This window comes from Taeniopygia guttata, chromosome 9 (genome assembly GCF_048771995.1).
Source record: "Taeniopygia guttata chromosome 9, bTaeGut7.mat, whole genome shotgun sequence".
NCBI lineage: Eukaryota > Metazoa > Chordata > Aves > Passeriformes > Estrildidae > Taeniopygia > Taeniopygia guttata.
The window spans coordinates 25,772,771-25,788,231 of NC_133034.1; the positions used below are offsets into that span (position 1 = coordinate 25,772,771).

The 15,461-nt window shown below is 49.4% G+C and overlaps 2 protein-coding genes across 8 annotated transcripts in view; one reads left to right on the forward strand and one right to left on the reverse strand.

Annotated features, from left to right (window-relative positions):
- The window catches only part of EIF2A (eukaryotic translation initiation factor 2A), a 16,649-nt gene continuing 1,188 nt past the window's right edge, over positions 1–15,461 (reverse strand). Inside the window, exons 1-14 of one of the 7 annotated variants that reach the window (XM_030280363.4) lie at positions 12,790–12,921; positions 11,681–11,750; positions 11,335–11,409; positions 10,623–10,741; positions 9,616–9,715; positions 9,174–9,256; positions 7,930–8,003; positions 7,645–7,789; positions 6,508–6,624; positions 3,824–4,395; positions 2,416–2,532; positions 1,449–1,577; positions 515–580; positions 1–439 (exon numbers count right to left, since the gene is read on the reverse strand). In XM_030280363.4, coding sequence (XP_030136223.4) covers positions 374–439; positions 515–580; positions 1,449–1,577; positions 2,416–2,532; positions 3,824–4,395; positions 6,508–6,624; positions 7,645–7,789; positions 7,930–8,003; positions 9,174–9,256; positions 9,616–9,715; positions 10,623–10,741; positions 11,335–11,409; positions 11,681–11,750; positions 12,790–12,817 — 1,761 coding nt within the window. In that variant the 5' untranslated portion in view covers positions 12,818–12,921 and the 3' untranslated portion in view covers positions 1–373. The other 6 variants (XM_030280364.4, XM_072933675.1, XM_030280362.4 and 3 more) reach the window with 6 other exon arrangements.
- Positions 12,957–14,817, forward strand: SERP1 (stress associated endoplasmic reticulum protein 1). Its single transcript, XM_030280374.4, has 3 exons — positions 12,957–13,093; positions 13,183–13,258; positions 13,462–14,817. The coding sequence occupies exons 1-3, from the start codon at positions 13,010–13,012 to the stop codon at positions 13,500–13,502; spliced, it is 201 nt and encodes a 66-aa protein (XP_030136234.1). The 5' UTR covers positions 12,957–13,009; the 3' UTR covers positions 13,503–14,817.

Here is a 15,461-nt window from a genome sequence, read left to right on the forward strand (position 1 = left end):
GTCCGTAAATCTCTTTATTAATAAAGTTCTCTGCAGCCGGCACCGCACAGACAGCGCACCTCCTTTAATACAGTACAGCTCTCACGGGTCTTTATCGCCTTCCCTCTCCCCCGCGAATAAGGGAAAACACTCTGCTTTACACAGGATGTTCTCAGAAAAGGAGGACATTTCTCCTTGGAACAGCACAATTGGCTGATGGATACTCATCACTTCCTTACAGCTTCATGTGCACACATCTTTAGGAAAACTCTTTTTTAAAGGCAAATGAGCAGCAAATCTGTGGACTTTTGCAACCTTAGTCGTTTGCTGACATGTTTAACAAACTATTGTGCATGAACTTTGTGTTAGCACCAAACTGTTGCTCGAGGAAGATTTAAACACCCAGTTCTAGGTCTTCCAGTTCCTTAAGGAGAGCAGCTTCTTTCTGAATCTTCTCCACCTAGAGCAGAAAATGTCATAGATGTAGCTTATTATAAAATAAACCTGGAATAAACTGCACAGATGTCAATCATACCTGATTCTTCTCCAGCTGTTTGCCAGCAGCTGCCTGTTCTTTTAACTGCTCAATTGCCTTTAGTTTCTGAAAACAAACAAACAAACAAAAAATACTGGTGAAACAAGAACAGAAAAAAAGTCCTAGAAGTTGCTGATGTGTCTGATGTGTCTGGAGGCAGGTCTCTATGGAAATCACAATGTCTTAAGCATCTCCAGATGCTTCACCCAGAATTTCCCACCCCTAACACACATTTATTTCAAGAACAGTTCTTTCAAGAACAGAACCTAGGAGCAGCAGTACTTCATCTCTGAAACAAACACCAGGCATTGTCTCACTGAAGGGCTAGATCCAAAATTGGAAATTACTCCACCACCATCCCTCTTCCCCACACATTTTCCTCAAAAAGCCTGGAAAGTTAATCCAGAGACTATGAGCAGCAGGAGGCAGCCAAGAGAAATGGGAAGGATTCTCTAACCAGAACTTAACAATTTCTATTCTGGAATTATTTAATGCAAAAATTCTCAAGACTAGAAGTAAACTGTGCACTAATGCCACAAGGCAAACCACAGGGCACTGTGCCCTTGGCAGATACAGGTCCCAACACCCACAGCAGGCACAGAGCTCCTGCCTGAGCACCAACACCTGCCAGTGCACCCTGACCCTCAGCTGGGGACGGGCTGCATCTCCACAGCACTCCTGGCCAGAGCCTGGGGGTCAGCCTTAAAAACTCCTCCCTGTTCTGCCACCTCTGATGGGCCTCCAGGAACCCTGGCACACGATGGCCTCCCCTGCTGCACAGGCTGACAAGGCAAAGGGAGGTGGGTACAGATTTGGGACATTCCTGTGAAGGTTCCTGATCCTCCTGAACCCATCTCACCTTACACTTGCACTAGGTCACGACAGACCAGCCCTTGGAGAAATACTGTCTGTTAGAAAAAGAATCTCCTCACACCTTTTTCAAATTCTTTATCTTCTTGTCCACTTCAGGATCTCCCGTGGTCATGGCTGGAATAGTGTTCTGTAGGGCATTCTGTGGGGTTTTGATCTGGGCAGGGCCTTGGTGTGCATCAGCTTTGGCCTCCTGTAGACACATAAACACAATCTAGAAAACACCTTTGATTACAAAGAGAATAAAAACATCTTTACTCACTTCAGAGGATCCATTTAATATTCCTTCTTTCCCCAGCTGGTGTATTCCAAAATCTGAGCATGACTTGCTCAGAGGTACTGCATTATCCATTGATCTGCCTTCCATGGACAAAAGCTTATCTGGAACAGCTCACATGCTGTTTCTTGTTTAATTTCTACTTCCTCAAGATCCCAACCACACATAGCACAGGGAAACATCAGTTTAAGGGTGATATGACAAACACATACACAAATATTTTACAAAGCAGACTGGGTCATTGTCTCTGAAGCAAAAGAAAGGGTTCAAAACCAGTGCTAGAAAATTTTTTAAATAGCATTTAAAGAAACTACTGCTTCAGAGGTTTGTAGAAATTGGAAGGCTAATACCAAACGCTGACTTTTATCTACCTAGAAAACGAAAAGTAAGTCCAGAAGTGACAGACAGGCTGTCTCTGGTCTGCCCTAAAAACACACCTCAGCCTTGACCTGCTGGGAACACAAAGCACCCACCTGTTCTTACCTCCTACCTAAAACCAAAAGGCATTCTGCAGCATGTGAGGAGTCAGAATCACTTTGTCTCCACGCCGATTTTGGCTAACATTTGCAGCAGCTCAGCAAAGCTGCTCCCTTTGAATCACCCCTCTGTACCTGCTATTCCCTGCTGCCCTTCCCACACTGCCACACATGCGGTGCACAAGCCACTGCTCCAAGACTGACCACTGCCCTTTGGGGAAGCTAATTAATTAATTAACTAATTAACATGATCCTCATAAGAATGACTTTTGCAGTACCTGTTTAGCTGCTTTCTTTGCTTCGTGTTTCCTCTGATTTTTGAGAGCTGTTTTAGACAGTGGCTTATCACAGCCTCCCAGCTGGGGTTTCATATTCTGGGGTGGCTCATCCTCATGCTGCAGGATATGCAAAATGGTTAAAACCCCATAGTCCATGTTGGCACAGAAACCCCAAAATCTACCTAAGACAACATCATATGCAAAGATGAACCAGAAAGAAAAAAGAAAGAAGGGAGGTGGGGGGGAAAAGTATGCAATCCCTGGAACAGCCCAAGAAGGGTAAAAAGGGTTCAAACTCATCCACTCAAGTTTGCATGGGACTACCCTGTGTGCCCTAATGATTTCATAGATTTCCAGTAAGAAAACAAAATTATGTTTTCTATCTCAGGAAGGAAATAAAATCCAAGAGTAATAACCTAGCACAAAACGACTGAAGCATGGCATTTTGCTGTTGCTGACAGCTTTCTAACTCAAACTTCTGATGAGCAGAGAGGAAGGCTGAGTGCTGGCAGGGGAGATGGGGAGTTCCTGGGAGGCAGTGGGGCCTGAGACAGGGGGCTGTTCAATGTTTTTAAGATAACTCTCAATGGTGGCACTGTATTTTTTTAATGAATTGACAAGACTTTTTGCCCATATAAGTAAGCAGAATTATTTTACTGACTGTCTCTTTTCCCTACTCCCTCTGCCCAGGGATGGTTTGTGACAGCAGCCCTCAGCATGGCTAACAGACTGCTCACAGGCTGAGTCTCCTGCAAAAGCACCAGGCTCAAAGTCAAAGTCCTCTGGGACTCAAGCACTAAGGGTAGAGCTGTTACATGGAATTAGTTGCTACTTAGCCTACTTTGGAAACCCGCAGAAAGAAACTAATTATACAAGCAGATCACTGTACGGTAATGTGTTTAAGCTGCAGCTGACTTGCTAATAATCCAATCTCTTTCTAAAAAGTACATTTACCTTATTAAAAAAAAAAACAAAAAACAAAAAACAAAAAAACCGAAGAAAAAATGGCTGTTGGGAGGCCACTCAAGCCCCAGGCTGGCTGGGTTCAGAACTGGCCAAGTCAAGTCACCCAGATCAGAGGCTTCTGTCCTAACCAGAGCACTCAATTTCACCACAAGCCACACTTGGAGTCTAGTGTTTCAGTGCACATTGCAGAGAGCATTACAAGAGTTTGTAAACGCTTTGTGAAAGGACAGTTTTTGGCCCAAAGAGATGAGCGCTTTCTAGCATACATTCTTGCAATCTGTGAGCAAAGTGGCAGAGAAGGTCACCAAAACCCCTGCGAACCCCCCAGTGCTGCCAACATGGTTACTCTTCTGACGCTCCTCCTCAAAACCGCCCACAAGGTGAAGCCAAGCCCCAGAGAGACACGAGAGCAGCAGCCAGCTCCCCAGACTCTGCTACTCACAAGCTTGGAGCTGGTGGCGGGCCGGTTCCGCAGGGCAGGAGGTCTGTACGCCTGCGCAGGCTGGGGCTCGGCACGCGGCAGCTGGCTGGGAACCGCCTGGTAGCGCACGGCTCTCTCCGGGAACACCCCGTCCAGGAAGGGCTGCCAGAACACCTGCCACATCTCCTCGTCCGCCGGCACCTCGTAGGCGTGCAGCACCGAGCCCGTGTAGTGCCAGATCTTGTAGCCGTTGCCGACGCGCAGCCGCGGAGCGCACGTGGCCGTCACGATGTGCTCCCCGTCGGGACACCACGCGAAGTACGTGGAGTCTGAGGCCACCGGCTTGGAAATGAGTTTGTAGTTTTTAACGTCCCACACTTCCATCTGTCCCCTGAGGTTCCCGAACCCTGCCAGCACCAGGATGTGTCCGTGGGGGCTATAGTAGGCAGCGTTGCGAGGCCCAGTGCCAAAATCAAACACAGGGTCACATTTCAGGTTAAAAACCGTGGCTTTGGCAGGCATGAAACCATACACAGCGCAGAACTCAACAGAATTGGGGCTCCAGGCAACATCGTAAATAGGGCCATTTTTTGCTAAAGGAAAATGAAAAACATGCAGCTGTTGGGAGATTGCGTTTTTTCAGAGCAAGCCAAAATAAAATCCACAGTGACTCTTCATGCTTTGCTAAAATGCTGTATTCTAACTATTGACAGTGAAAATGAATTCTGCTAACAACAGAGGGGAAAACAACCTTGTATCTTCTGATAACTTTAGTTACAATTTGCAACAATAACTGCAGTAATTCCAAATTACCTCTGTAGGGCCAGCACCAACACTTTAAGAGTAAGCACAGCTTGACATGTAAAAAAATTCCATTTTTTTTTTTCGTCAAGTATGACCTCAGGACCTTCTCAAATTGTCCCACTGGAAACCTGTGAAAACAGGAGTTTTCTACCAGCTGGATAATAGTTTCTCTTCTTTTAATCTAAGAAATATTGTGTAGTTCAGCTTTGTAGAGGTAAGCAATAGTGACCTGAGTTATCTTTGGACCATGCCCATGCACAATATTTTTTAAGTCAGATTTTAATGTGAGTGAGCACACAAAAATGACTTTACATGTAATGATCAAAACTTGCTACTGTTAGAAGTTATTCTGAGGGCTGGAAGATTAGCAGATACTGAAGAATAATGAATTAGTGAAGAAAACTCGGGTGAAATACCCAGAGGTAAATACAAACCACATTATAACTTTTCATCATCTGGGTATATTTACTCATAGTTCATATAAATGACAAGTGCATTAATGAATCCTTAAATCCAGAGTTGACCCAAAATGTCCAAACTGAGTTAAATGGTCCATGCCTGTTGTCACTCTGAAGTCTCATCTTTAGAAACAAGGATGTATAATCACACTGTGTGTGCTCCCCTTTGAAACCCTTTCAGTAACATCAACCCAACACAGCTTAGGTGACAGAAAATGACATTTGGTGACAAGAGCAGCTGGAGAGATGAGGGCAGGTCCATGCAGGCTTCAGAGCTCTGCCAGAGCCTGCAGCAGCACCACATCTGAGTCAAAAATGAAAAGCCCTCTGCAAATGCCATAGTGAGAAAAGCTTCAAAACTGCACTTCAAAAAAGATCTAACTCCACAGGGAATGAGGCACCTCTCAGTCCAAGTGCCCACCACTTGTTTTTATCAGTTTGGGCTTTTCCTTGAAAAGGAATAGCTAAACTAAATGAAAAGACTTCCTGTTAAATACAGATGCAGCAGAAATAAGGAACATTTTAGTAAGTATGTAGTTAAACAAGTAGTGCTGTTAAGCTGGAAAACTGCTCCCAAACAGATTCTATATACTGAGTCATAACCCAAATTCTCCTTCCCCAGTGGAGTTACTATCAAGGGGAAATGGGGCACAGTACTCGTCCAGCAGCTTTGTAGCAGAAGGCAAACTGGAAATTTTCCCAGTCAGCACTGCTATGGAAGTTACATTCACAGTGCCTCCAGCAAAGGCAGTCCAGGTCACCCCATCCCCAGTGCTCCCAACAAACCGCCCTCTACAATCCCAAACAGGCCAGATGTTTGCACACAATGGCAAGAGCTTGACAGCAGGAAAAAGCACCCCACAGGGGAAGTTAAGACATAGATTTCCAGTTCAAGCTAGTCACTGGAGTTAAACACATTCATCTGCTGCTCCCCAGTATGTCATTTTTATGTCTTAAAATACTTTCAATGTTACAATACAAGATAAAGGATTTTTGTTTTCCAACAGACTTCAAAACATTTCACTCTCATTCTGCCTTGGCTCATTGAGGGCAGTATCTTGCATGTGTTAAAGTGCACGTAGGACTATTCTGCTTGGTGACACACATTCCTGCCTGTCATGGATTCTCTGACATCAGCCTGGCTCCACTGTCCAGGTGTTTTCTCAGCAAACGAGCATAGTTCCCTCCCTGTGTACCTGAACACCTTCCCAAACAAACTATCACCATGTCTTAACTGGAAGCATTTGCTCTCTGCCACTGACGTTAAGATGGTAAGCCTACCCGAAGTAAGAAAATTCAGCTACTGAAGAAAACCCCACACCAACCCAGAAAAAAGCAACACCTTCCTGCAGAGGTAAAAAGCCAAAGCAGAAGAAGGTGAAGGACTTTTTGTGTGCAGGGCTTTGCTGTAAGGATCAGTCCAGGGCAGCACGGGGTACTCACGCAGCTGCACCACGGCGCTCTCCCCGCTGGCCGCCACGTAGTGCAGGGTCTGCTCGCCGTAGTACGAGGCGCCGCTCTTGTCCACCTCGGTGCTGGCAACCACCAGCACGGCCGTGGCTGGGAACAGACACAGTCAGTGCAGCACAGCTGCTGGACACCGCAGCACCAGACAAAGCAAAGCCAGCTCCGCTAGGAGTTCCCACTGCCTGCTTGTGGGGCAGGGCTGGTGTCATTCTCTTTTGAACTGGGTTTTTCCTAAATGCTAACACAAAAGCACTGAAGCCTTCCATTCTCAGGTGGAAAACATCAGCTCAGTCTATGCATTCACTGTTAGATCACAAGCAAGTGAACATCCTTTGTAGCTAAAAAATTAAACTTTTAAATTTTAATTTTTTTTTTAATTAAAAATGAAAAAAATTAAACTACTGCAGAAACCAAACATTCTGATCAACCCTTGACTGAAACATTCCTTCAACATACTCTGTATGCACATCTGTTATCCAAAGCTGTGGGGGGTGCAGAGCAGGGCACTGTCTCATCAGGGCAAGGCCCAACCTGCCCCTTCCCCCAGACACATGCACCCCGAAATGTCTTGACACAACAATCTTTGCTGTCTCTCACAGTCCCCAAGCATGGTTTCTACATGTATGTAACACCTTCCTTACTATGTGGGTTGAAGTAAAATGATTTGTACAAAATCATTCTGAAACCGCTCATTGCTAATTAACAACAAAGCACAGAGGCCTGTCATCTCACCCCAGTTTTTATGTATGTATGTATGTATGCATACAGATAATTCTACAGATCAAGATCATATCATGACATGAACTGTTGTTATGTTTACAATCCAATTATATTATTGACACAGAATGCGAAATTATATAGGAATTTGTCATTCAACTGAAAAAATAGCCAGCACGTATAGAATATTTTCAAGTACAACACAAAAAATTATGAAAGTCACAGGGTAAATGATGAGTACTCCAGGATGTGCAGAAATGCACCTCAGCAAAGCATTAATGGCTGCCCTCAGGATTTATCAACATATGCAAACTAAACACAAACCCCACACAGTAAACTAAGTAATTAAATCCAAAATGAGCACAATAGAAAAGTCTCAGTACACAGCTGCTATACCTTTTTTGTTCCACAGCATTGTCACCTTGTCAGCTTTAAAGAAGCTTTTGTTGGCTAGTGCTGACTGAGGGCCTCCAAAGTTGGGGTACTGGTAGAGCCTGACAAAGGATGGAGCACCTTTGCTGCCTGGGACATAAACAGCAACCTGAAACAGCCACGAGATTTCACTGCAGGTTAAAGCCTTGCTAGCACAGAGCATAGTTACTACCAGCACATTGTACTAAAATCACAGTGGGGCTTTTTTAAGAAAACCAAAAATAAGATTGGAGGCTGGATCAGAAGTACCTTGGTTGGCTGTGCTCCTGGGGACAACACGAAATCACTGACCTTCTGCAAATGCAGCTTGTTTGCAATGGTATCTGCCAAGAAAAAGGCCACAGATATCTGATGTTAATGACAAACCACGGTACCTGGATGTCCTAACCACATCCTTCTACAGGGCTGTATCCTGGGTAACACAGACCAGTAAAGACAATCACAAAGGATCTCTTTTTCTGGCAAACAACCATTATTTTCCCATTTCACCTACAAAGTCAACTTGAATCAAGCCTGTGCCTGAAACACAGCACTTAGTGTTTGGAAATTCAAAAAGCAAAGGCAGCCTCTGAAGCCAAGGTGAACGCAGCTGGTGTTTGAAGCAGATTTTCTTTGCCTTATCCATGCTGGCTTCAGTCACATTCGGGTGTCCCCACACAGAGACAGGGGCTCTCCCCTCTCAACTCCATGGGATAACTCTTCCCAACAGGCCTGCTCAGGGCCCAGCACTGCCCCTTCCCACAAACAGCATCACCCCACAGCTCCACTGCAGCCAGGAATGTGCACTGCCAGCAGGTCCTGCTGAGGCTGACATTCCATGCTTCCCACAGCTTGGTTAATGTCAGCAGGGCTAGTTCTCAGGAAACTCAATCTCTTGTAGCCCTAATTCTTTTATCAGCCTTAAAACAAAACAAAGAATGCAAAACTAAAACCACATGTTGTTGTTCTCCCTTCAGTTTTGTTTAGTTCCTCTACATTTTTGTTCTAATTAATTTTTATCTTTCTGTTTTTTTCTTCCCCGTTCCCTTTTCAACATCTATTGACTCCAGATATTCTACCACCAACAGTAAATCTCCGTGGTAAAAATCTTCATTCTTCACTATTTCCTTTTTGCCACCAATTTTTTTATGAGTCATTTTTAGCAGTTTATTGACAGAATATGTACAACCCAAGGAAGTAATCCTAGATCACATTTTCTACAAAACAACTTCCTGGATCTCATTAAATGAGTAACAATATAGAATGAGGCCTTTTAAATTGAGGATCAGATGCATTTCAGATCATGTCAGTCAGTGAAAAGATAAATAAGAAAGTGTAAATACACTTCATTAAAGCATAATGATTCTGAACTCCAAACTGAAATAGAATGTAGGCAGTATTTAAAATAAAAGGCAAGCAAATGAAGAAACAAAGAAAAACCTGAAAACAAAAACTACCCCTCAAAAGAAGCAGCATTTACAGAAGCAATGAAATGCAGAGAAATAGTCACATACTGAAGTTGTTGTTTTCGAAGAAGTGCACTTCATTGTTCACATTTCTGGCACAAATGCTTTCATCATCTGCCCAGCAAGGACACCTGTACATTAAGGGAGAAGTCAGAAACACAAAATGATGCTCGTCATTAGCACTCCAGGACTGTCTTTCCCCTGTACTGTGAACCCGGTAAGTTCAAACATGATACATTTAATGTGGATAAATGACATCTGCATAGCAAAAATATACCAGTGGACTTAGTTATTGTCTGCTCAGCTTTCCTCTGTGGTGCAAAGTGAGAGTGAATTTACAATGAACTACACACAGACACTCAGAGGCACAGACTCTGGCTTTCAGTTTGCAGCAGGCAACTGCTTTGAAAGCCAACTAACAGCTCCATTTACCTGGATCAGACTTTGAAACCCACTTTGTAAACAATTAGCATCTGGAAGGCTTATTTACCAGTTCTGCATCTTTTTCTGCACAAAAGACTTTAAGCATTTTCCAGTTCTCAGATCATGGAGCTGCAGGTTGGGCACCCCTGCTGTGCCGTCCTTAGCAGCTGCAAAAAAACATAGTGGTATTTGAGGCTTCAATCTGCTTCACCTCAACATCCCACATCATGGTTCTGCATGAACTTCTTGCAAGCATGCAACTCCTGGCTTCTACTCCCCACTGCAAGGCTGCAACCAACACCTGCACAGCTTTTTAATCCAAACCAAAAACCATCCTCACAGCAAACCATGGAGGCAGGTTGTCCACTCCAATGTTTTGCTCTCACAGGAATGAGGTGATTTTGTCCACTCCATGGCAGCCACAGCTCTCTGCAAGCCATGCAAAATGGCTCTGCTGCTTTTAAACTGTCTGCACTTCCTCTTTACCCTGGCTAGTGCAGCCTGCCTGCTGCTGTCAGCGCTTTACAGCTGACAGCTTGTTCTGCCTTCTCTTATCCTACACCCTGTCCCTGCTCCCAGTCTCCACAGCCTGGCCAGCTCCCAAGGCCTAGCCTTGTCCAGCTCTTCCCTCCCAGGGCAGCATTCCCACTGTCTGTGCTCGGACAGGACTGCAGCTCTCAGACCCAGCAACTCAACCCCCCCGGGGAGGCAGAGGAGGGGATAAAGCTCAGGGAGAACAATCCAGAACGGGCCCCAGGGCAGGACACAACTGCTCCAGGACAGCATACCACGTACCCTGCCCACCCAAGGACACATGCTGCCTTCAGGGCACACTGCACCACTTCCCAAGGCTTAGGAACCGAGACTGACTGACAGTACCAGTGAGCACGGCTCACTGCTCTCTGCTCTCTGCTCTGACAATGGCATCCCTCCCTCCTGCCCACAGAACCTTCTGCACCTTTCTGCACTGCTCATCTAGCCAACAAACGCACTGCACAGGCCACAGGCATGGATTAAGACCTGCACAAAGCCTCCCAGCTGGCACAAAGCTTCCCCAGCTGGTACAATACTCACTTGCATAGCCCTGCCACGTGGCCAGAACATTATTCTTTGGCGAGAATTCAAGGCAAACTGTCTTTGGGAGATCAAAGGAATGCAGTAACTCAGCTCTGGTGACATTAACAACATTGACTCTGGAACCAAAAGATACTATTTCAATAAATTTGACTCTTCTAGATCTGCCCCAAATTTGGCCAATGTAACTAAATTTGAAGAGCTTTCCCCACTCCCCCTCTTGTTCTTACTAATTTTTTCCAAGAGTACATTTTAAAACCAGACACCCAAGCATGATAGAAACCAAGAAAAGTGACTGCTGGTCAAAACATAACACATATTTTTGTCTGCAACACGTACAAATAGTTCTCTAAATAAGAGAGAGAACTCTATAATGCACCTGATCTATAAAAAAGGAAGCTTGTGATGTTCACAAGGTGTATGGACTCATTATTATAGACTCTGCTAACAGATTAGTCCCAGAGACCAGGCACTGGGAGCCATGAATAAAAAAACAACCAAACCAAGAAAGCATATCTGGACTGCATGGGAATGGGTGCATTGTAAATAGGCAAAGATCATGAAATATTTCATCTGATAAACTCCATTTAAAGTGTACATGCCAACACTTGCATTAACAGCAATTGCCTTTACACTGACAAGAGTAAATGAGGCATGACTGATTCCCCTCATTTCATACAACCTAAACATTAAGATAACAAAATGCACCCACTTTTCTCCATTGCACCAGGCAAAGAGGGAGCCGTCCTTGCTGAAAGCAACAGCTTTGCAATTTTTTCCAGAATCCCTAAAGAAATAAGAAATGCATGTGAGTACCCAGTATGCCGTAGGTAAGGTTTTCCTAACAAAAACAAACACAACAGCTTTCCTGCTGAGCCCCTGAGGAGCCTTGTGCCACAGAGCAGTCCCTGCTACCTGCTCAGGGACTGCCAGCTGGCAGGCAGAGCTCAGCAATGCAAAGCCTTCCAAACCACCCCTGTTCTGAACTCGCTTACAGCACCCACTTTTCAGTTCCAGAGTCTAATCTCAGAACACGATTTCTTTAGTGGCAGCAGTACCTTTGGAACGCCGCGCTCTCAGTGAAGCTGGGGGGCCCATTCACCATGTACAGCCCCTCGGACCCTCGCACTGCAAGAGGAAACAAACGGCGCCTTTCAAATGCAGGAAATTGCCCGAAGCAGATGATTTCCTGACTTGTGAGCCCTGAGCCATGCACACTGCCTGCCACACTTGCTGTAAGGACGGTGCGGGGCAGAGCCGGGACTGCCAGGGCTCTGCAGGGCTGTGCCCCAGGGCAGGCACCCACAGCCAGGGCACAGCCTCACACAGGAATGGCTCTGCTCGTGCCCAGATACAACTCTGCAGGGGTCGTGCACTCCACAGCCCTGAGAGACCCTAAGGAGCATTTCAACACACCTGAAGTGTGACCCCTGAGCTGTGCAGCCCCGCCTGGAACGCGTTCTCTCAGCTCTCCCCTCATGCTCCCCACCAGGATCCCAACTTACAACAGAGGCAGCGAGCAGCCCAAAATGTACCCCGAACAACTGCAGTCCCCAGCCCCGAGCGAGGGAAACAGGTTCGTGCTTAGAGCTTACAAATATGGGAACGGAAAGTGCACATCCCTTATGCCAGGGACAGAGCCGGGCACACGCCTTATGCCAGGGACAGAGCCGGGCACACACCTAATGTCAGGGACAGAGCCGGGCACATCCCTTATGCCAGGGACAGTTCAAGCACTCACACACCGAGCAGGAGAGCGGCTCTCGAGCAGGGCTGCACAGACCCGCGGGCTGCCGGCGGCTGCTGTCCCCGCGCCGGCCCAGCCCCCGAACGCGGCCCGGGTGTCCCGCCAGGAAATCACCCGCGGCCGGAGCGCGGACCCGCGGCAGGGCAGGCCCCGAGAGCCGCGGGGGAGGCCCGGCGGGGCGGCTGCTCGGGGCTGCCCCTGAGCACGGGCCCGCCGAGCCCGGACCTGCGCCAGACTTGGCCATTTCACCGTCAAGAACTCCGCGACCGGGGCCCGGCTTGGCCACGCCGCGGCAGCCCACGCTGGGGAGAGGACGCGCGGCGGACGCCGACCGGCACCGGAGAGGCTCGGGGCCAGCCCAGCCCAACTCCGCTGCCGCCCCCCGCGCACCGGCCCCGACGCCGCCCGGGCCCGACGCACCTGCGAGCAGCGGCGTGGGCGGCGCCATCTTGCGGCGCGGGCGGAGCGGCGGTTCCGGTTCCGGCTCCGGTTCCGGTTCCGGTTCCGGCGGCGGCGCGGCGGCCGCAGCGCGCGCCACGTCCGCGGGGGCGGGGCCGCGCCCGGCGCGCTCCCGGCGGGCGGCGCGCGCGCGGTGCTGACGCGGCAGCGGCGGCCGGGCCGGACCGGGCCGAGCGCGGACATGGTGGCCAAGCAGCGCATCCGCATGGCCAACGAGAAGCACAGCAAGAACATCACCCAGCGCGGCAACGTCGCCAAGACCTCGGTGCGCGGGGCCGGGCCGGGCGGGCGGGCGGGCGGGCGGGGGCGGCGGGGCCGGGCCGGGCCGCGCTGACGGCGTTGCTGTGCTCGCAGAGAACGGCCCCGGAGGAGAAGGCGTCGGTCGGGCCCTGGCTGTTGGCGCTCTTCATCTTCGTGGTCTGCGGATCAGGTGAGCCGCTCGCGCGGGCGGCAGGGCCCGGCGGCGGCTGCCGGCCCGGTTCGGACCCGGTTCTGTGCCGCTCCGGGCCCGGCTCTGCCCCGGTTCTGCCCCGGTTCTGCCCCGGCCCTGCCGCTCCGCGCTCCGGGGCGCTCGGGGCCGCGGGGCCCGCTGCCGGCGCTGCCGCGAGCGCTCCGCTCTCCGCTCTCTTGCAGCCATCTTCCAGATCATCCAGAGCATCCGGATGGGCATGTGAGGGCCGGGCTGGCCATGGCCCGCCGGCCCGGCCGCGGCACCGGCCGTGTCGCATTCCAGCTCCCTTCACCAGTCATTCCGAGTTTTCTAGCCCGTGCCACAGTGCCTTGAACAGCACCACATGTATAAAGCAATAAAAGTCTGTTGTTGATCTACAATCGTGGACCTACTTATTCGCTGAAGATCCTGCCTGCTCTCTGTAGTACGTGGAGCTATACGCGACGTAGGTCCATAGGAACTGGCATCTCTTGTAAACACCGGTCCCAGATCAGTGTCACCCTCGCTGTGTAGCTGGAAACGGTTCCATTTGACGCTGGAAGCCAGGATTCCTGTAGAGGCTGGAGCCCGACTCTGCAGCATGTTCCCGAGGAGCCTCCCCGCATCCTCCGTGTGTGCAGGGCAGGGCGGGCCCACTGCAGCATGTGGCAGTGCTCGCCGTTCCCACACCACGGCACCGCCTGCAGCTTTGTCCCAATCCACGCAAAACGCTTCTCTGTGTAGGGCTCTGGGGTGGTGAGGAACTGGCACGGCCGGGCGGAGCTGCTCTGGCAGGACCCGCTGCGGCAGCTCCATGGACTGCGGGAGCACCGTGGCCAGACCTGCGGCTCCTCACACCTCTCCCGGCCGTGCCCCTGCTGTAAATACTTCTTGGACAACTTTCAACAAGTGGTGATAGTTTTAAATTTGACAATGTTGTGTGGGAATACTGGGTGTGGAGGGGGGGGCGCGCTGCCTCCCTGCCCACAGTTCTGCTTCTGTATGTGCAGCCCCTGCAGAGTGTGGTGTGTCTTGCAATATATATTTAATCCTATTTAAGGTAAAACCTGCCTTCAAATCGATTTCTTTTAACAATGGATTCAGTATTTAACTGCTTCCCTACTGGTGATCACAGTTCCTTCTTCTGTAGACGACTGTAATTTGAGATCACATGGAAAATGCTGCTATTGATCATATTTCCCTGCTGATGGCCCTGACTCCTGATGGCTCTGCTGTCTGCCTGGTGACAAAGGTGGTGGGAATTGCTCTGCTGGTGCACGCAGTTGATAAAGGAAGATTTCTTTTCTCAAGGTTTCTTAGAAGACAAATTTTAAGTCTGGTTACACTAGAAATAACAGAAAACAGAATGCGTTGAGGTAAATGAATTGCCTGTTAGCCGTGAAGGAGCAGATCTTCTGTACACGTTGTATTTCCTTATGGAATCACTGGTGTGAGCCGGGGCCGCCCAGGGCATGGGGACCCTGTGCTGGGACGCTCGTGTGCTGTGGCGGGGAAGTTGTGTCATCGCTGATTTTAAATAAAGTTCTTTCCAAACACAAGCTGTGTTCACTCTGATGTGGGCAAAGCAGGGCTCTGCCGGCTGTTGGAACTCACCACTCACACCAAACAGGGATTAATTGGCTTCTCCCTGGGAGGAGCTGCCATGCCATGGGGCAGCCCCGTGCTCAGCTGTCTGCGTGCTGGGCCTGAGCCGGGGCTGCCACGATACACCCAGCCACCACTGCACTTCCCTCTGGGGACCAGCCATCCCCCACAGGGGCTCGGCAGCTGCCTTCCTCTCACCTCTCTGCTCCCTGGGAATGCCACAGAGGCCGCAGGGGTCTGGCCAGCTCCTGCTTGGCTGCAGGCGTCATTGGCTGTGCCAGCACAGCAGCACTCAAGGGCTGTGGGAACGTTCAAGGTGGCTTGTACCAGTTGGTTCTTTGAAGTTCAGTAAATTCCTGCGTTGGTGCAAGCTGGCCACAGCAGTGTGCAGTGCTGTGCCCTGCAGTGGCACCTGTGTGAGGAGTCACGGGCAGCTGCAGTGCCAGAGCTGGGCTGGCTGGGGCACCTCTGGAGGGGCCTTCGGGCCCCAGCTGTGCTCTGGCTCCGCACATCCGAGAGCAAAAGCTGTGAAACACCACGCTTGTTTCCTTCTGAAACCTGCCAGAGCGATACCCGTTTATTTCCCCTGGTGAGATGC